Source organism: Alternaria novae-zelandiae, assembly GCF_023758075.1.
Source record: "Alternaria novae-zelandiae strain BMP 2774 chromosome Unknown scaffold_10, whole genome shotgun sequence".
NCBI classification, from domain to species: Eukaryota; Fungi; Ascomycota; class Dothideomycetes; order Pleosporales; family Pleosporaceae; genus Alternaria; species Alternaria novae-zelandiae.
The window spans coordinates 270,515-289,363 of NW_026056970.1; the positions used below are offsets into that span (position 1 = coordinate 270,515).

The 18,849-nt window shown below is 52.9% G+C and overlaps 9 protein-coding genes across 9 annotated transcripts; 5 read left to right on the forward strand and 4 right to left on the reverse strand.

The window, feature by feature from the left end:
* Positions 1-194: 194 nt before the first annotated feature.
* J4E88_005450 (uncharacterized protein) lies at positions 195-1,143 on the forward strand (the record flags this gene model as incomplete). The annotated part of the gene is made up of 2 exons (XM_049399086.1): positions 195-888; positions 947-1,143. The coding sequence occupies 2 exons, from the start codon at positions 195-197 to the stop codon at positions 1,141-1,143; spliced, it is 891 nt and encodes a 296-aa protein (XP_049254877.1).
* A 324-nt stretch (positions 1,144-1,467) lies between these two features.
* Positions 1,468-3,848, reverse strand: J4E88_005451 (uncharacterized protein; the record flags this gene model as incomplete). The annotated part of the gene is made up of 4 exons (XM_049399087.1): positions 1,468-2,497; positions 2,547-3,416; positions 3,464-3,648; positions 3,810-3,848. 4 exons carry the CDS (start codon positions 3,846-3,848, stop codon positions 1,468-1,470), a joined length of 2,124 nt encoding a protein of 707 aa, XP_049254878.1.
* Positions 3,849-4,296: 448 nt separating this feature from the next.
* Positions 4,297-4,899, forward strand: J4E88_005452 (uncharacterized protein; the record flags this gene model as incomplete). Its single annotated transcript, XM_049399088.1, has 2 exons — positions 4,297-4,546; positions 4,595-4,899. 2 exons carry the CDS (start codon positions 4,297-4,299, stop codon positions 4,897-4,899), a joined length of 555 nt encoding a protein of 184 aa, XP_049254879.1.
* Positions 4,900-5,096: 197 nt separating this feature from the next.
* Positions 5,097-6,380, reverse strand: J4E88_005453 (uncharacterized protein; the record flags this gene model as incomplete). Its single annotated transcript, XM_049399089.1, has 1 exon — positions 5,097-6,380. One exon carries the CDS (start codon positions 6,378-6,380, stop codon positions 5,097-5,099), a length of 1,284 nt encoding a protein of 427 aa, XP_049254880.1.
* Positions 6,381-8,085: 1,705 nt separating this feature from the next.
* On the reverse strand, positions 8,086-9,211 carry J4E88_005454 (uncharacterized protein; the record flags this gene model as incomplete). The annotated part of the gene is made up of 2 exons (XM_049399090.1): positions 8,086-9,075; positions 9,116-9,211. 2 exons carry the CDS (start codon positions 9,209-9,211, stop codon positions 8,086-8,088), a joined length of 1,086 nt encoding a protein of 361 aa, XP_049254881.1.
* A 372-nt stretch (positions 9,212-9,583) lies between these two features.
* J4E88_005455 (uncharacterized protein) lies at positions 9,584-10,510 on the reverse strand (the record flags this gene model as incomplete). The annotated part of the gene is made up of 1 exon (XM_049399091.1): positions 9,584-10,510. One exon carries the CDS (start codon positions 10,508-10,510, stop codon positions 9,584-9,586), a length of 927 nt encoding a protein of 308 aa, XP_049254882.1.
* Positions 10,511-12,775: 2,265 nt separating this feature from the next.
* Positions 12,776-14,045, forward strand: J4E88_005456 (uncharacterized protein; the record flags this gene model as incomplete). The annotated part of the gene is made up of 2 exons (XM_049399092.1): positions 12,776-13,768; positions 13,821-14,045. The coding sequence occupies 2 exons, from the start codon at positions 12,776-12,778 to the stop codon at positions 14,043-14,045; spliced, it is 1,218 nt and encodes a 405-aa protein (XP_049254883.1).
* A 362-nt stretch (positions 14,046-14,407) lies between these two features.
* J4E88_005457 (uncharacterized protein) lies at positions 14,408-14,950 on the forward strand (the record flags this gene model as incomplete). Its single annotated transcript, XM_049399093.1, has 1 exon — positions 14,408-14,950. One exon carries the CDS (start codon positions 14,408-14,410, stop codon positions 14,948-14,950), a length of 543 nt encoding a protein of 180 aa, XP_049254884.1.
* Positions 14,951-15,312: 362 nt separating this feature from the next.
* Positions 15,313-16,185, forward strand: J4E88_005458 (uncharacterized protein; the record flags this gene model as incomplete). The annotated part of the gene is made up of 1 exon (XM_049399094.1): positions 15,313-16,185. The coding sequence occupies one exon, from the start codon at positions 15,313-15,315 to the stop codon at positions 16,183-16,185; it is 873 nt and encodes a 290-aa protein (XP_049254885.1).
* Between the last annotated feature and the right edge of the window lie 2,664 nt (positions 16,186-18,849).

Below are 18,849 nucleotides of genomic sequence, written 5' to 3' on the forward strand. Positions count from 1 at the left end.
TAGGGCGAAGGCGTGGGCTAAGGTGCAAGTACCCGATTGACCATCGAACCTTCCACTCTACTCTTCGTTTGTTCAGCTTGTGCTACTTGTTTCTCTTCTTCCTCCTCTACCCTTTTGCCCCCCTCCCACCGACAACACCACCGCCATCTACACCAAAAGTTCCCCCATCCACACCCCAAACAAACCTCACAACCATGGCCGACGCCGCCCCCGCCAACGACTCCAACGGCGGCAGCAGCACGCTCAACCCCTTCGCAAAACGCACCTCGCACTCCGACCAGAGCATCCTCCTCTACAAGATCACCACCACAATCTCGTGGCTGCTCCTCGTCATCTCCGCCATCTACACCACCTTCGCCGCACCTTCAGGCCCCCACTCGCACAAGTTCTGGCACAACAACCCGCAAACCCCGTTCGCGCAGTCCAGCATCTTCACGTCCATCTACGTGCTCATCATCTTCATCCTGCAAGGCGGCTACGCATACGCCCTGTACATGAGCGACGAGACGTACGTGACTGCGGCTGCAAACCTCGGTTCGCACTTCATCGCCAACAACCTTCTTCTCTTTGGCTTTGTTCACCTGTTCACCCGCTCGCACTTCTGGCTCGCGCTCTTCTTGCTCGTGCTCAACTTTGGTAATCTCAGCTTGGCTTATTTCCGCCACTCTGCTGCCCCGAGGACTATCCATGTGGGTACTGTGAGTGGACCGCTTGCGTGGAACTTTGTTGCGTTGTACTGGGTTGGTGCTATTGCGGTACATTCGAATCACTTTGCCGCGAGGATCGTGGCGAATGTGTTTATTTGGGGGTGGCTTGGGTATGGCATGTTCTTCTTGGTCGCGTACAAGGATTACACCATGGGATTCGCCTTGAGTGTACTGGCTTTCTGTAAGTTCCGCCTCTCCTCTTCTTTCACGCGAGATCGATTGGCTAACTTGGCTTCTAGCAACCGGTGTCGGCCAGTTCCTCACTCGCCCGCATCTCTTGCAACTCCAGTGGATCTTCGCTTTCTCAATCGGCGGTCTACTCTTCCTCCTCTCGCTTGCTGTTGGCATGCCTGGCCTGCTCGGACGCGATCCCTTCCCCCGTGGTCAGATCGTCAGCGAGGACCGGGAGAGGGCACCTCTGTTGGCCGATGACTAGGCGGTTGTCGAAACGTCATCACGGATCTATTTGCATGCTGTATTGCTTGCAGATAAGGAGATGATGGTCTCATTGGGCGACTATTAGGATATGATTTTCGAGGTTCAAGTTTGAGGATATGTACACCTGGCACACACCATATTGGTTTAACCGTCGAGACGTATAGGCAACAAGGGCCTAGGATACCTATGGCTCACATAGTTGAAAGCGTCTGCTACCATTGAAGTAGCATAAAAATCTCACTTCCGTCAAGCTTTGGATGATGTACATCTCCCCGTGATCATTACACTATCTACAAGCATCTACTAATACCGATTACCCCCTTCAAAGTAAAAGGTCCTGATTCCCGTCGTTCGCTCCAGGACTCAACACCATATGCTGTGGCTCATTTTGATTAACCACCCATCCACCTCCAGCACCGCCGCCGACTTGATCCGCAATGGGACTACCACCGAACGTGCTTTGCCTCCCTACACTAGCAAAGTACATGTCTGCATCGCTGACAGCGTTCGCCATACCATTGCCGTTTGTCGGCGAAAGTGATCCATTACCGTTAGTAGTGGTGTCGAGTCGCGAGCGTTCGGCGGCGGAGCGGTCTCGAGCCTGCTGTGCAGCTTTGACAGTAGGCAGTTCATGCTTTTGTAGGGCGGGCGAGTCTTGCAGTTTACGTGGGCGAGCGCTGCGGAAGACTTGATTGACTGGTTTGAGGTACACAGTAGCCAATGTGCCGACGTTGAGACACATCTCCTCCAAGGTACCAGGGTCGAGCTTTTCGGACTCTTCGGCGGTAATCGGAGGCTTCTCACCCATGACGACTTTCTTCGCTTCTTCGGGTGCGGAAGAGAGTAGACGCCAGTACATGTAGCCTCGATCGCGGAGATCTGGATTGTCTGTTTCCTCAGTTGCCCACTTTAGTACCTTTGGTACGAGATTGGAGCCGCGGGTAGGTCTTTGAATGAACAATTTGACGGTGGCGGTAAGTAGCGCCAATTGCACCTCATGGGTCTCTTCTTGGAAGGTGTCCAGGAAGTCTTCTAGCAGGACGTCCGAATCTTCTATTCGGTCTGCATATTGCCCAATAACCCAGATCATAGCGGCCTTCGCTTCTGGTTCGTCTAGTGAGTCGAGGTTCTCACATAGTGTTGAGATAATCGATTCGTATTGGTTGGGGTATTTTCGGAAGATGTTGCGGATGACGACGGTCGCCTCTTGTACGATGTATGAGACTTTCGTGCTGACGAGCGAGAGGAGGGTGCTGATGCACAGCTGTGCAGCCGGCGCGATTTTGATGGCAAGTTTGCCAATGGCGCGTACGGACTTGCGCACAAAGTCCACGTCGATCTCGGTAGCGTATCTGTCGTAGAGTCAGTTACCCATATCCAAAGTGATCTTGAGAAACTTACTCAGAAAGCTCTGTCAACACTTCCTTGATGTTCCTCTCAGTTGCCAGCATGAAGATGAGCTCCAGCTTCGTCACCTTGACGTATATAGGGTCGTTGTATTTGCAAAAGAAGACACGGATGTCGTTCCGCAATACCTCTGGTCTGCGCTGCAAGATTAGGAGGGCATTGCGAAGTGCTAGGTATTGAATCTCGGGTCCTTTGGAGAGGAGTGTGACGAGCGGCGGTGATAGCTTGTTGCATAACGAAGTGACGACTTTCTGATCGCTGATGTAGTTCATTAGGTAGAGGATAACGCGAATGCAGGTAAGAACGACGGCAGAATTCGAGTGGGAAAGGCGTGGCGATATGCGCTCAGCGAGGAGTGCAGCTTCGCTCGTGTCCTGGGGGACGTAGTTCATCATAGCCTCCAGAATGTACGTCTGACCCCATTCTGAGCAGTCTGGCAGAATCTGAACAATCTTGGATGCGCTCGCATAGTCGATCGTGAGCTTAATGTTCTCACTTCGCTCCCAAATGTCCATGAGTCCTGCCAGTGCACTTGACACTACTGTGGGATTCTCGTCTCTTAGCATGCCATTCAGCCTGTCGATCAGATCTGATTGTTCCACCAAGTGTCGGTCGTGGTCGTAAAGCTTCGCCACGCAGAAAGCTGCCGTCTTTCGAACGTATGGATCGGAGTCTTTGAGGAGGTTCTTCAGGTGCGGCACGGTTGCCTCGACGAATTCTCGGACGTGAACGTAGGACATGGTCCGTAGGGCGAGCGCTCGAACTAAGGGGTTGTTGTCGTGCATGTCTTCTTGAATGATGGGTAGCGCTTTGAGCGCAATGTCAGGTTTTATCCTGGCATAGTTGACGAGATACAGGAAACACCTGCCCACGTCAGCATAGCCCTTCTTCAAGTGATCCTCACTACCCACATCTTCTTGATCTCCAAACTCGGTATGTGCATGCAGCCCACAATGTCCATGAATAGCGCGACCATGTCGTTGTTGCTCATGGTCATGTTGGCGACAATCTTCTTGAGAGCCGTCTTCTTCTGGGAGAAGTTCTTGTCCTTCTTGTTGCCATTGTTGAGTTCGACACGGAGTTCCGCAACTTTGCCCTGGGGAGTGCGGAGGTTTTGTAAGCGCGCGTTGTCAAAGGTGTAGGGTAGAAACATCATCATGGCAGGGGATGCTCATAGCAGACAGACAGGCTGAATAGGAGAACATGCAATCGCACAAGTCGAAGACATGGGTGGCACGAATGACGAGACAGACGTACCCTCGCAAAGAGCTTCGCATCTTGGCCGCCCTGGCTCATGTTGGGCTAATGATGTCGCGTATGCCAGCTGGGCTGTCCTCCCAATGCATGTACCTGCCGTAGCACAATCAAGATAACCTCCCTCGCGACTTAGCGCCCCTCCCTTGCCGTCTCGAGGAAGCGTGCGGGGTTCGATGGCTGATTCGCTGGTCTATCGGCTTCGTATCGTGTCGCGCATATCGGAGGAACGTGGAAGAGGGCCGGAGAGGCGTAACGACAGAAATGATTTGTGATGTTTGGGAACCGTAACTTTTAGGAAGCCTGCCAGCGGTCAACACGGAGGAGGGGACGTGCATCCGCCAAGGCCGCCATATGTGGAGCTCTCCAGAGGCCCGCTCCGCAACACCACGAGCGAAGTTGCAACATCGTGAGACCCTGGACCCTGGCCACCGCCACAACATCTTAGACTTTGATCTCCGATACTTCGCCATCGAAAAGACGCCCCATCATGTCGAAATCGCCTCCGCCGCCCCCGCAGTGGGTGCTCGACCTCAACTCGACGCCCGCATCCAAGCCGAAGAACGCCTCGCTCTCAGACCCACCGGGCTACACGGCATCTCTCACCAAGAAGGAGCGTTCTCAGGCATCAAAGACGCAGAGGCAGCCCCCGACCCCGGAAGAGATGGATACGCTCAAGATGAAGAAGGCGTGGGAGGTCGCCATCGCGCCCGCAAAGCAGTTGCCCATGAACGCTTTTGGTATGTCATTTGACAGGAGACTCTGTGAGCAGACGCTAACAACACCAGGCATGTACATGACAGGCAATACGCTGCAAATCTTCTCCGTCTTCATGGTCTTCACGCTCTTCAAAACTCCCGTTCTCGCTGTACTAGGTCTTCAACGCACCTTCGCTCCCTTTGAGACTCCCGGCACTTCTGGACGACTACTCGGTGTCAAGCTTGTCTACATTGCATGCAACATGCTGATGTTGGCGTTGGGTATATGGAAGGTGAATGGCATGGGACTCTTACCGACAACAAAATCAGATTGGCTGGCATGGGAAAGCGAGAGGATATGGTCTGAAAGGGCAGTACCGAAGGAGTGGTTGTAAACGCAGTCCTGATTGGAGATACGTATATTATGATTACTGTGACGGAATAGTCGCCAAGGCTTTATACAAGGCCATCGCTCTGATTTCCTCCGTTCCATTCTCGTCATCTCTGATCCTTTTCTCAGTATCCGTCTCATGTTATTTCTTCAAGTCCTTCTCTTGCTCGTTCTCCACCAGCGAGTGGTGTTCAGATTGCCTCAGCCACTACGCGCCCATTCTTCGTCCTCGCCAAACTTCACGTCTCCGTCTTCAATGATCCTCGTCTTGTCGCCCGTGGTTTCAGGATTCACACCCCCATAGTCGCTTCCACCCACGGTCACAGAATCGTCCTCCGAAAGTTCTCCAAACGCTTCTTTGTCGGCTGCTACCTCAATCACAGCTGGCTCTTGTACGGCGCGGTCGAGTTCAGCAGCCGTCGCAAGGTCCGCATGCAGCAATTTCATCAAGGCTTTTGGTATGAGATGTGGACCTTCGTGTCGCAAGTCCTCAGCTCCGTCATGGAGGTCGGAGATACTGTGGTACCCATCGTAATGTCCACTGAGGGTCATCTCCACGGCAGCTAATAGAGCGATGAGAGGGTCTCCGACGTCATCGTTGTCCAGGAAGGGGGCGACATCGCTCCATTTGGTGATGGTTTGCTCTATGACCTTGAGCATATCACTCTCATCCTTTTTTATGGCGTCTTCATTACTTGGACCGGTGGCTGAGAAGTCTATGAGCAGGATGTCTGGATAGCCGCGGTACCGATGGTGATGCACCGTAGGGTACAGGTTGAGCATGATGTTCGATGCCTCAATCTTCCCGTGTACCAAACCCTCCTCGTGTAGGAACCATACAGCATCGATCAGGCCCAAAATGATATGCGCAACGAACCAGCTGGGAATGCCGCCATGATCATTCTTACTATTCGCTTCGCCGAACTGCGCCAGCGTGGGACCGAAAATGGGTCGGAGACAGGTGTACGAGGTGGGTGACGAGTCGGCGTACTCAGCGCGTAGGACATATGAGCCGATGAATAGCGAAGCTTTGTCCCTCTTACGGTGCTCCTCGAACTGCGTTGCCTCGCTGCGAAGCACATCCGTGTCTTTCCTTGTCTTAACTACCACCAACTGGGGCAGCATTCTCAGATGTTGTTCCGATAGCGAAGATGTGCGGTTTTCCTGCATGCTCTTGTACAGGACGTCGCCCAGGTTCTTGTATGTGAGCAACGGCAGTTGCTGTTGGAGGCGCGCAAAACCAGATAAGGTCTTCCAAGCGTCGTGGTTCTCGATCGTGTCATCGGAAATATCCGGATCAATCTTATTTGACGGCTCGAATGGAGGGGGCAGCGCGCGTGGTAGACAGAGATACACCCCCGCGGAAGATTTCGGCGCTGAGAGAGTCTTGACCACGCGGAATGATTCAGATGGGGGCCTGGGGACGGCGCCGGGGAGACGTTTTACAGCGGACGCCTGATCGAGCGACGGAGCGGAGGAGTCCATATCCGTGAAATTTTGGTAGAGATGTGGTAGAAGAGATGGTTGCAAAGTCGGTTGCAGAGCTGGTTGCGGAGTTGAGTGAGAAGACTGCCCAGTTGGGAAATCACGGTGACTGTGCGCATGATAGCGTACGAGTCCAGCATACGACAGCCCCGGAGGGAAGTCATCACTGGCACTACACGTGTGAAAGCGCTCGACGCGCTAACAACGTCATATTAGTTGGGAAATAGCGTATCAAGATGAACCTCAGTGGGATAATGCGTGCACTATTGACAGCCAGAAAGGGAATGTGGTCTGCGAATGTCTGCTTCCAAATTCTGGCGTTTATGTGCCGCTCGATTTGTGCTGCCAGGGAAGTGTCTGGCCGACTCTTTCGCTGGACAAGCAATGGCCATAGAGATCACAGTCTATCCAACAGTGGGAACGATACCGTTAGATACTTCAGTTAGCGATTACTGATGCTGATGCACAAGTGTGAGCGGCACTCGTATAATCCCACCATGTTACGTCTATCTCGCCGACAAGATACGTGGTGAAGGACACACCAGATTACCTAGGTACAGTCAGGCGCTATGACCCTCCCTACTTGCGTGTAGGCTTTCTTCGTATCCTCTAACAAATCACCCCACTACTGCTTGTCTGACTAACATCCTGCCAACACATCTACCTTCTCTATACGAACATGGCTTCAAATAGACAGCCCTATCAGCAAAAGCCGATTGTACAAACGCACCTTCAAGAAGTTCTAAACAAGCTTGAGCAGCCAACGCATGAAGAAAGGCTGCTACTACACCAAGTCTCTTCAGTACCATACGACCTGTTCAACGCGGCTGCATGTGAGGGGAATCCAAACACGCTTCCACTTGAAGGCGCCTTACTATCATGCCTTCTTCGAAACTTCCCTGAACACGGCCTATCCGCGACATTCATCTACGCCATTTTCCACGCCCTCCTCGCCACGCTTACCGCACTACACAAACACTCCGTCTTCCACAACGCCATCACCGCAGAGAAGATCCTCATCAAGAGGCCAGACAAACCTCCTCCTCGCAATGGCTTCCGCGCTGAAGATCTCACGATACACCTCCTTCTATTTCCGACTTCGTCACTATCACCAACACCTATCACGCCCTCACAGTCGGTTCCAGACACCGCAGCTGCAATCAAGCTAGTCTACGGACTCACCCAACGCCATCCCTACTTCACTCACAGAGCGGCCAACCAGGCGCTCTGGGCTCCTGCACCTTGGGGACCACCCTACATCGCTGACTTGGCCGATGAGCTGAAGGAGGAGATCTCTGCCCCGAGATCGTTGAGAGTCGCGGAGTACCTGTGGAACGACTATATGAAGGCACTGTTGGGCATGACTACAGGGCTGGATGATCACCTTCTAGAAGAGATTTGGCATGTGGCTGCGTATTCTAGGATGGAGAGGTTGCCGAGGTGGTTGGAGTCCCAGATCGGGTACTGTGGTCAAGTGGTGAACATGCTTGGAGTGGGGATTGAGGATATAGAGATGTGGAGATTGAATAATGTGGAAACAGGCGCCGACACGAAGGCACAAGGATCTGAGTGGTTTTCTTTCCCGATCATGTTTGGTTCGATGGATTGGGCATAATTTTGCGAGCAGGTGAAGCTGCTTTCGAAGTTGGCCTAGGACCCATCCGCCGATACTTGTAGACAGTAGATGTCTTGTGAAATACACCCTTCATTTGATGTCTTGATACTCAGCACTGCTCTTCCAATTCTTCGGGTATCCTCTCGCGACGCGCCACTCCTCCGCCTTACTTCTCAGCCTCTCGTACACGCTCTCTCGCCAACCTCCATCGCCATCTTCCTGGAAACTAAACTTCATTCCATAAGGCCAATACAGCATGTTCTCAACCCGAGCTCCATCCTTGGACTTCAAAAGACCAATAGCGATGTCGAAAATCTGCGGTCGTTTGCCAGTAGTGTAGAAGACCACTGCAGAACAGGTGTCGCAGAAATGGCGATAGACATCGGGCGAAGAGTTGTAGTACTTCAACGTACCCACAGCGGGGTTCTTTGCGTCAATGAGTTCGTTGAGGGCGTACATGTCGACGGGGAAGTCTTTGGTGCTATCTTTTCCAAATGATATGGACTTCGTCTCTGCGTACGTCCAGTTAAAGACGTCACTCCCACTTTGCAATCTGCAGCTGTCGCATCCACAGAAGCCGGCTTTGAGCTTCCTGCTGACAGGTTCGACGTTGGAGGGCAGCTCATCTTCGGCCATGTGCTTGTAATCGCCACGCTGGAGTACCAGATCTACCCCGCCACATTTGCAGCGTATCGGTACACTTTCTTCCCCTTTCGCTTTGAGTTCCGGGAGAGTGGAGGGTTGTGGCCAGTCCGCAGGCAACTCCTTCGCTCCAGGGCCACGACCGGCTACCACACTTTCGTAACGCTTCAGATCTTCCCCTTCGCCATTGAGAGCACAGAGCCAAGGACTTGCACCACCATCTTCCGTGTCGGCCACGAAACCCTGCCCACCGAACTTGATCAACTGGCGACCTCCGATGTCCACGTTACCGAGCGCACCAGTGACCACTCCCAGATTCCTGGCCGGATCTTTGAAGGCACAGAAGACCGGGCTTGAGCAGGTAGGGCAGAACAAGAGGTCGAAGCGCTCCCAGCAGCTGAATGTCCGAAGGCTGGAAATGTCGACGTTGGCGCGAGGCTCAGGCCATGATGTGAGCGAGGTGTGGAGCGAGCCGCACAGGTGCCGACAGGTCGTGCAGTGGCACACGTGCCCTGGTAAGGGAAGAGCGGATGCAGGAAAGGTTGTACTGTAGTTGTGAGCGCCACAGAGACATGATGCCGTTAGAGTTACGCTCTCGGTGGAAGAAGACATCGTAGGTCTCGAAATTGGAAACGATTCTGCAATTGTTACAGGATCTTCTGGCGATGATCCTGCTAGTTATAGAATATCTATAAGTTACTATCAGGATGGGTCTCCTTACTTGCTACGTTGCATGTGCTACGCCGCAAGCATGACGATGCAAAAGTGTGACCACATGCCGGCGCATGTCGAAGGGCGTGGCTTCGGATTGGTCAGCATACACATGTGGGGCTCGCATTTTCGCGTCGTACCTCGCATTCAGGCTTGGGTGCACAAGGAGTTGTTGTTAGCGGCTTGGTTAATATTGAGGCGAATCCTGCCGTCGGCTGTATAACTCGAAGGATTCTTAAATCTTCACCACCCGCATGACGTCGAACAGGCCGGTCTTCTGCTTATCGGACATGCCTGCTTTCAGAAGACCAGTTGCATGTTCGCCCTCTCGGCCCCGCTGGTTGCTCACGAGCCTTGTGTCGCCTCGCTTGAACTCACATGTCCGGCCTGTCATACCCGAGATCCACATCTTCACATTGCGAAAATGAGGGCCATGTAGCAGATTGGTCCCGTATGCAGATGCCCAAGGCGCATCTACGTGCCAGGAGTCCAAACAACCAGGTAGATCTGGCGCGAAGGACGTGACAACGACGATTTGTCGCTCATCTTTTGACGCTCCGGAACATGTCAGTGCTAACGCGCCACTCGGTGATGCATTAGGGCTGTTGACTGCATCCAAGAGCCACCTCAAGTCCCTTTTATGCTCCGAGTTGTGCTTGACGACGTCCCACATCTCTATACCAGTATCCCTGTTGAATTCGGGCATCTTTCGCAGCACAGCAGGTGCGTCCGAATCCGGTATGTTACTCCACAGCGTGCAGCCAAGCAGCGTAATGTTCGTGCCCGGCACGTCGCTTCCCGTCTCGTATAGTATCTCCAGTTTCCCCTTTAGCAAAGGCTCTCTCTCCATCTTGTGCGCCAACTGTAAGCCGTCCATCCAGCTAATGCCGTGGAACTCCAGAGGACCGAGGACCAGAAATACCTTCTCATGAAGACCACACCGTCGAATCAGAAACCACAGATACAGCTCGTAGTCTATAAGCCGGCCGATGTTTCCAGCAAGTATCAGGATGGGCGCCGCGACGGGTACGTGGAACGTAAGGTATTGTGATTCGTAGTCTAAGTGGAGATCTGACAGAACTTGGAAGGAGGTCTTCGGGTTCGAGAACAGGCTAGGTAGGCGTCGCAGTCTGCTCGGTAGCATCATCGCGGGATTGGTCATGTAGCAAACTAGAATTAGAAAAAGTTGAGACTGATCGTCGGGATGCACTCGACGACTGAAGCGCTGGTAAGGAGACTGAGGGGGGTTGTGTGGACTAGAGAGAAGCTAACAAGATCAACAACACGTATGAATGAAGCGACGAAGAGCCCAAGATACGGGAGAAAGAGCTCGTCTTGTTGTAAGGGCTGAGCGCGGCTGCGCCATGAGAACCGATCGCGGTCCGCAGCATTGCGGCGCCTGTGTTACTTTCCAACACTGTCGGAATCAAAGACGAACAAAGTTGCGACTGTGCCCATCCTTTCAATCCTTTCGATCCTTGCGGAGATTTGCTATTGGGCGCAACGCAACTGTGCAGCGTTTTGGTGCGGGAAGTTGGTGGCTGTGAAGAGAGATGGCTCTCTAGTAGGGATGGAATTAGATCCCGTCTAGGCCGAGTCCGGATGGCGCGATTTCGGCCCGGCCCCACGTCATCTCCTTCATCCCCTTCTGACCCAGCAGCGCCAGCTTTCGCGACGGCGACGACGGCGGCCTCTACAACCCTCAATGCGATACAGTCGTCCTGCTGGTGTGCGCGCATCATTTGTGTTCACCCGGACTTCTTCGGCAGCCCACAGCGCGCGGATCTGCCTTCTCAGCCTCAACCTCCGAGGTCCACTGGCGGATGACGGGCTTTCCTTCGTGCCATGAGCAGTCCACACCGCGACGACCGCAGCTGCAAAATGGAGGAACACACAAGCTGAGGTCCTCCATTTGGACAATGTGACCTTTTTACTGCGTCGTTCCTCAACGTATGCGCCAGCACACGCCGACTCCATCGAACCTCGCGACCGATCACGTCGAGTGTTATCCATTGCCTGGAGTAGCCCAGTACCGTCACAAGTACCGGCTTATCAGCATCCTATACCCTCGGCTCGTCATCCTGTACAACCGCATGCGATATATGCGTAGGAAGAAGTTCATGATCTCGGCTTTCATCACGCATGATGAACGATCGACATTACATCTCTGGCAGAAGGCACAGCAAACCACGTGTTTGGTATGCTAAACAAGACGCACATGCAAAGGCAGCTTCTTGCATTGGCATCGAACCATGGTTCGGTACGAAGAAGAAGCCGTTGAGTACTGTGTGTTATCCGGCTAAATGTTACTCGCCTGGCGGCGGCGCCCTGGCCTGCAGCTTACCGGTTCACTGCAGTTGTCTGCCACATGCATCACTACCTAGTCGCTCTAAAATTCGTTCTCGCTCGACGCCTCTTCTCGTCTCGCTCTGCAGTGCCGTCCGCGGTGCGTCGAATACGATAGCCAGTGGTCCTGGGAGTATATGCCTAGATCTACTTTGATTGTGAGGCTGAAGCACTAACGTAGCTCGGTTCCACCATCGACGGGTTGATATTGCGGTCGCAGGATCTACAGCCTGCAACCTGGGACCGACACACTGGCAGCTTCTAAGAATAGTCGTATCACCCGAAGACCATCCAACTGTTCCCTATACGAGCTCGGTATATTGCCTGCGTCTGGACTTACCGGTCCTTTCGGCCGCCGTCTAATATCTCGCGTGTTCATTGCTATTGACAGAAGCATGATAGCTATTCAGAAGCAAGAGCGTACTGTGATCTACACAACACAGCAGTATACCGAAGCTGATGACCTTTGATACTGTGTAATTGATACGTTTTTCAGAGAAATTCCGCGAGAATAAGTATCAGTCTCAGCCCCTGCGTAGCCTAACTACTACACGAGATGATCCCAGCTCTGCGTTCAGCTGCCCGTGCAATATACTTCACGTATTACGGCAGCATTCCAAACCAATCTTCGCCTCCCGTGTTCGCGTACCCGGTATCCAGGCACGTCTTTCTCACCACCTTGCTCGGTCTTAACCAATCATCTAGCCTCCGATCTTACCTCTTGGCTGTCAGCTCCTTCCTTTCCGGATTCTCGGCCTTTTAGATGGTCTTTCGACTTTACACCCGGATATAATACGATGAAGACGGGGTCAGAAGCTTTTGATCAGCGAGGTGAATGCCATATGGTATGACAGTATATGCAGGGTAAACAGCGGCCGTATCCATCTGCGCCCTAATACCGGCGTTCTGGATGGTCAGTGGCAATTATGCCTCAATCTAAAGTATCACTGAAGCGAGATGTACTCCTTACGGTTACTCAGAGGAAGTCTATAAGAGTCTGAATCCACGCACGATCGTTTCACTCATATCAAGTCGTCCACTTTGTCACTCCATAGTTGCTGTATCATCCTCATCGAGCAAGATGAGAGCCTTCTCCTACTTCAGCTATGCTCTCCTGGCATGCATGCCCCTCACTGAAGCTCACCCAGGGATGGGCGATACCATGGCAGAGATGCGCTATCTCGCTGCCCGTGAAAAGCGACAAGCATCGAAAGAGCTCATCGGCGACCTGAAGACACTCGCAGACTCCAAGCTCACTGCCATCGGCAAAGACATCAAAGCGATCATCCTCGACCAGAAGTCTGCGGAGTCTGCTACCATCGATAGCTCCATCCCTGCTGGCAACATCGGCAGTGCCGCCTGCAAAGCCGACATGTGCTGTCATTGGAAGTGGCTCGCGTACGAGATGACGGCCAAGTTCAACGGTACTTCTGGTCGCTGCAGCAAGTTTGCTCGTCAAGCTGTTCGTCTGGGCTTCCATGACGCAGGCGTATGGTCTAAGAGCAGCAGTTATGGCGGTGCAGACGGCAGTATTCTCCTCAGCGACGAGATGTCGCGAACAGATAATAACGGCCTTTCAGCAATTGCCGACCAAACGAAGAAGTGGTACAACAAATACAACCAGTACGGAATGAGCATGGCGGACATCATCCAGTTTGGTGCCAACGTCGCCACTGTTGTATGTCCACTTGGACCCAGGGTCAGAACGTTCATTGGGCGTAAGGACAACAGCAAAGCTGGGCCTACTGGTCTTCTCCCTGGGGAAAAGGATTCCGCGGATAAGCTCATCAAGCTTTTCCAAGACAAGACCATCGACGCACACGATCTAGTCGCGTTGGTCGGAGCGCACACTACATCGCAGCAACACTTCGTCGACACTAGCCGCGACGGCGACCCACAAGACTCTTCTCCCGGTGTCTGGGACATGGCCTTCTACCCACAGACGACAAACCCTAACACACCTGTTCGTATCATCAAGTTCCAAAGTGACATCAACTTGAGCAAGGACTCGAGGACGAGCGCTTCTTGGGCGCAGTTTAGCGTTCGAGGTACTGCTCAGCCTCAATGGAATGCGGTATGACTCGCCAAATACCCGAGAAAAGGACCTAGCTAACATATTGATGCAGGACTACGCTAAAGCCTACACACGTTTGTCTCTTCTTGGCGTCAACAACATCAACGATCTCAAAGAATGCACTAAGGTTCTGCCGGCAGAGCGCCCTACATTTGTTAGTGAAGACCAGGTTTTGCTAGATAGGTGGCTCGCGGGCGAATTTGATCAGCTCAACAACTTGGTGGACGACGCTATCCAGCTGACTGGCGTGATCTCGTCAAAGGACAAGAAGGCTTGAGTATACTTGAGTGTTCAACTCCGTCAATAGCGACTTCTATAGTCGATGTAGTGTAGTAAATGCATGTCCTTACTTCTTTCATGTCTGTCTCTTATATGTATCCTTAGTCCCTGATTCGTCAAATTTTCCACGTTCACTGATGAAACTTTCCGTGAGTTTAAATGAGCCGCGCAGTCACCGCGTAAAGCTCGCCTATCAAAGACTAGCCGGCACACGCACACACTCACAGGCCATCGCGTTTCTTGCAAACAGACTTTTGACCTTTCCGTACCTTACTATCGAGTCAACATCATCTCTTTACTCGATACCATTACCCAAATCATCTCCATTCTCGAAACCGATACCCACATCAAGCTCATATAATGACATGCCTCCAATGCCTCAAGGACGCTCTCTTTCCCGACGGCCTCCCGCCCTTCCTCGTCTGCAAGATCTTCGCGGACCTCATCAACACACACAACATGGACCTCGAACCGAACAACATCTGCCACGCAGATCTCAGCGCAACCAACATCCTTCTATCACCTACAATGGAGCAGGAGTTGCCTCAAGTACAGATTGTGCACCTCGAGGATGTTGCTGTGTGGGACGAGCAAGCCGTTGTCAAGCAGATCATGAATCTGCTTCAATATCTCACAAACGGCGAATCACGCATCCCAGACGAGTTCCGCACCACCAAGAAGGGTGACAAGCTCAAGGATAGCAAGGGAAGGAGTTTGAGGGATGGAGACAGATTGTACTCGTTCGTTGCGGGTTACGACCCACAGGGACAACTGTCGTGGAAAGACCTCAAGAGGAGGTGGAGGAATCTGGCGGATTGCTCGGCCAAGGAGCTATACGACAAGGGGAGGTCGGCGGACGTCAGAGAGGCGCTTTGGGATGCAGTGGTTGGGGATGAGGAGTAGAGGGAGGCGGTGGAGGACGGCGACATAGACGTCATTGTTGACGGAAGTTTGTAGATTGGTGGCGGCTGCAGAAGACATTGGCATGTATGAATAGCAATGAAAGTTTGACATCCGAGCGCGGTATACCTCAAGCTTGCCATGACCGTTAGGGAGATGTTCAATCATGTGGGCTGATGTGCCGCAAGGCCATTACCGCTGCGCAGTCGTGTGATGGAGAAGCCTACAATGTGTTTGCTGAAGTCCCAGATGACTAGTACGGAATGTCCATTTGCTTCCCACCAACCTATATGTAATCCGTACTCCCTCTTTTCGAGCGTCAGTATCTACGTTACAGAATGTCTGCTTCATCTTCCTACCAAACCATGATCCCTTGCAGCGCCGACATCAAATACAAGACCCTCAAGTTTTTGGGTGGAGGTATGGACGGCGTTGCAGTTCTTGCAGTTCCCAAATCTGGTGAACAAAATCTGGACTCGTGTATAGCCCTGAAGATTTTGATTGACGACAAGACTACTTCTGTCTCTAAAGAACTGCTCATACAGCTGAAAGGTATGCAGAGCAAAGAAGACCACCTTATAGCCGCAGTGTATGACTACCAGCCCATCGAACATCCTGAATGGCACTGTATGGAATACATACCAGGTTGCAGTATCGAAGAACTACTAAAGAGGGATGACTTCCAGGACGGAATGCCACCTACTGTTATACTCCACGTTCTTTCAGAGCTTATCCGCGTCCAAGAGCATCTGCGAGCGAACAAGCTAACCCACACCGATCTTGGTGCGGGTGGTAATGTCATGCTTAGCAACAACGGCAACGATGCATGGCCTTGTGTAACACTAGTCGACTTCAGCGGGATTTTGTCCTACAGCAAGCCCAAGGAAGCAAAGAATGTCTTCCAATTGGTCTCGAGCATGACAATGGACCAAGAAGCCATTCCGGAGTGTTGGAAATTATCCACCTTTCAGGCCCACGATGTGACGACTGCAGACGAGGTGTACAAGGAATGTAATCGCCTGCAGTATTCATGGGACGAAGAGCCATTACAAGGGCTGTGGGAGTTATGTCGCGAGAAAACCAAAGGTTTGAAGCAGCGCTTGAGAGATGATGTGGCACTTCAGAAACTGAGCAAGGTACTCGACACCGCAGGGACTACTGAGCAAGACGTGGAGAGACTGGTAAAGACACCTGAATACACAATGGAAGTGCAGCGATTCGATGCGACTTCAAAGTAGACAAGGAAAGAATCGACTGGCTCCGGCTAACTCTGAAAAACTTTAGTGTTGATACCACAGACACCCTTCATGTCAGCCATGTCCAAGTAGGTAGTAGAATGATCAAGCTGGCATCTTTATAATCGCGAACGGTTCCGCAGGTATCGGATTTCATGCGTACGTAGCGGATAAGAGCTCTTGAAGCTTTCCAGTATCGAGTCCAAGTCTGTGATCAGCGTCGTCGCCGTCCAGACTTTGTGTCATGTATTTGCATCTGCCTGACTTCGCAGCTATTCTGTGAAGCCTGTCTCTACCCCAGTATGCTGTTTCTCAGATTACTCGCACATACATCAGGGGCGCTATGAGCGGGCGGAGTTGCGAGCATAAGCGTTGAGTAATCGATATGAATATGTTGTGACTGGACGGTAATGCGAGGTTTCGGTGAGAAGCCGTCGTTGCCTCGACGATCGTCGTTCACGGGCACCTCCGTTCTTCGCCGCAAGTACTCGATCCGCTTGCAAGATGCCGCCGATGTCGCCTTGTCGAGGAACTTCGAGTACCACAAAGATCCGGAGGCTCAGAGGCTATTGTTGTGATTCGTTCCGCTCCGGTCGCGAGATCCAAGGTTGCCGTCAGCTGTAGCAGCAGCTCCTAGCCTCTGTGCTACGGCGATGCGCATAGACGGAGAAGGCGCCACGCTGTATTGGGAGATGTCAGACGTGTCTGGCGAGATGCTGTTGACTATGCATGCCTGTCGTAGGCGCTCGCGAAGTCCCGTCACCGCTGCTAGGGATGTCGTCGGCCCCGGGTTTTCTTTTGCCCTGCGGAGGTTTCCCAATCTGCAGCTGGCAAAGGAGTCATCTTTGCCCTAATGTCGCGCAGCCAATGCAATTGAGCAGGTTCGTATGGACAAGGAGCAGCTCTGGAGGTGCCTCATGCAGCTCTGAGACGGCGGTGGTGGTGTTGCTGGGCTGCTCGGGGAAGGCACCTCCAGCGCACGGACCGAGATTGAAGTTGGTTGCTTCAATTCTCGGCCCCTTCCTCAAGCCCACAGACTACCCCAACCCAATCACCCCACCACATCGAGGCTATGGTCTCGGACTGGCTTCTGGTGATGACACATTCCTCCTCTTACGGCAGAGCAGCTCCGCTCGCTCCCAACGTTCCGCCGCAGCATAGGATACGGCCGACAGCTTGACCGAAGCCGCCGAATCCACGCCATGGACCGCCCCGTCCACCATCGCGAGAGGGACCAACAAGATACCGAAGAGGCCCTCGAGCTCGTCGAGCTTCCCTCGGATGGCCTTGCGCTGTCGACGTGCGTTGTCCGGCGAGCATCCTGCGGCTCCTACCCCGCCTCACTCGCGGCCTCCTACACGGCGATTAGCATACCTGTCTGAAGTTAGAACGCATACCGGGCGCTGGAAACTTTGGGCACAGTGCATCGGACTGGGAGAATTCGGCAAACAATCGATTGCCGCTTGCTACATCCACCGTGCAGCCGGGCTTCCCACGAAGCATTGTGAGCCGCTAGGCTCGCACACCCATCACCTTATCTCCGCCACGATACTGCAACGTCCACCTACCTCCGGGTCAGCACAGAGTCAATCGTGTCTCTCAACGGTCTCTTACCTTCCTCCCCATCTCGTATCGCCACTGCTTCAACCTCCATCCTATATCTTACAATCTCTCTTCGCCTCCCACCCAGTTCGGCTACCTAAGTTGCGTCAGCTCCTCCTCACACAATATGGACACGGAATACATACGCGTATGTGAACCAGGATGGAAAGAGGTTAGTGGCGTGCGTCCCGGCCTGTGTGGTTGAGTTGACAGACGGCGGCAGCTGGCCGACGCACATGGTGGTGCGACTGCTCTCCGGTCCATCTCCGAAGAGATGCTTGACAAGGGAGTACGGAGGCAGGTTCAAACTCCCGCAAAACAAGTGTTCGGCAGTCCGACCAGCGGCATGTCTTGCTCCGAAATCTGCTTGGAACAGACGACGGTGTCCTATGCAACGTCATTGCTGACATGCAATCCTCAGACACCATCTTCTTGCTACAGGCTCACGGCTTCGAGGCCGACGTCTCCTTCTCTGTGCCTCTTCGATATCCACCGCTTGCGGTCGAATTGAAAGCCGGGAGATAGGTGATAGATCGTTCGATTTCGTGCCTCTCCTACCTCATCCGTCTCTTCGTTGCCCACACCCCCCATTTCCACTGCAGGCGACACGTAGCCGTTCTAGATCTGTCAAGCATCGTCGCACAATGCAAAAGTCAAGCTTCTGCGCGCTTCAGTCTAGGAGATACGGGCCTATGCATCTCTTTGGTAGTGTTGAGTGGTGTGGGTGGCATCGAGAAGTTCAGGGGACGAGAGGGTTCTGCCCGTAGTAGGTCGATGTGTTTTAAATGAGCTCCACGACAACGGTTTCCTGGATCCATCATGGCTCGCTCTCCACACCCGATTTCGCTCCTCTTCAACCCCGGAGTCTGCGAGATATTGTCGCTATCGCGTTGTAGAAATGCGGACAAGGACGCATTCCACGACGAGAAACCTCAACGAAGTACGAACCGTACCCCAGGCGATCGTCGACTTTAGCTGCCCGGACTAATAATCGGCGCTTCCGGGGACCCAGTCGACGACTATGATCCAAGTCAATCGAGCTCCAACATGCTCTCTGGGAAGGCG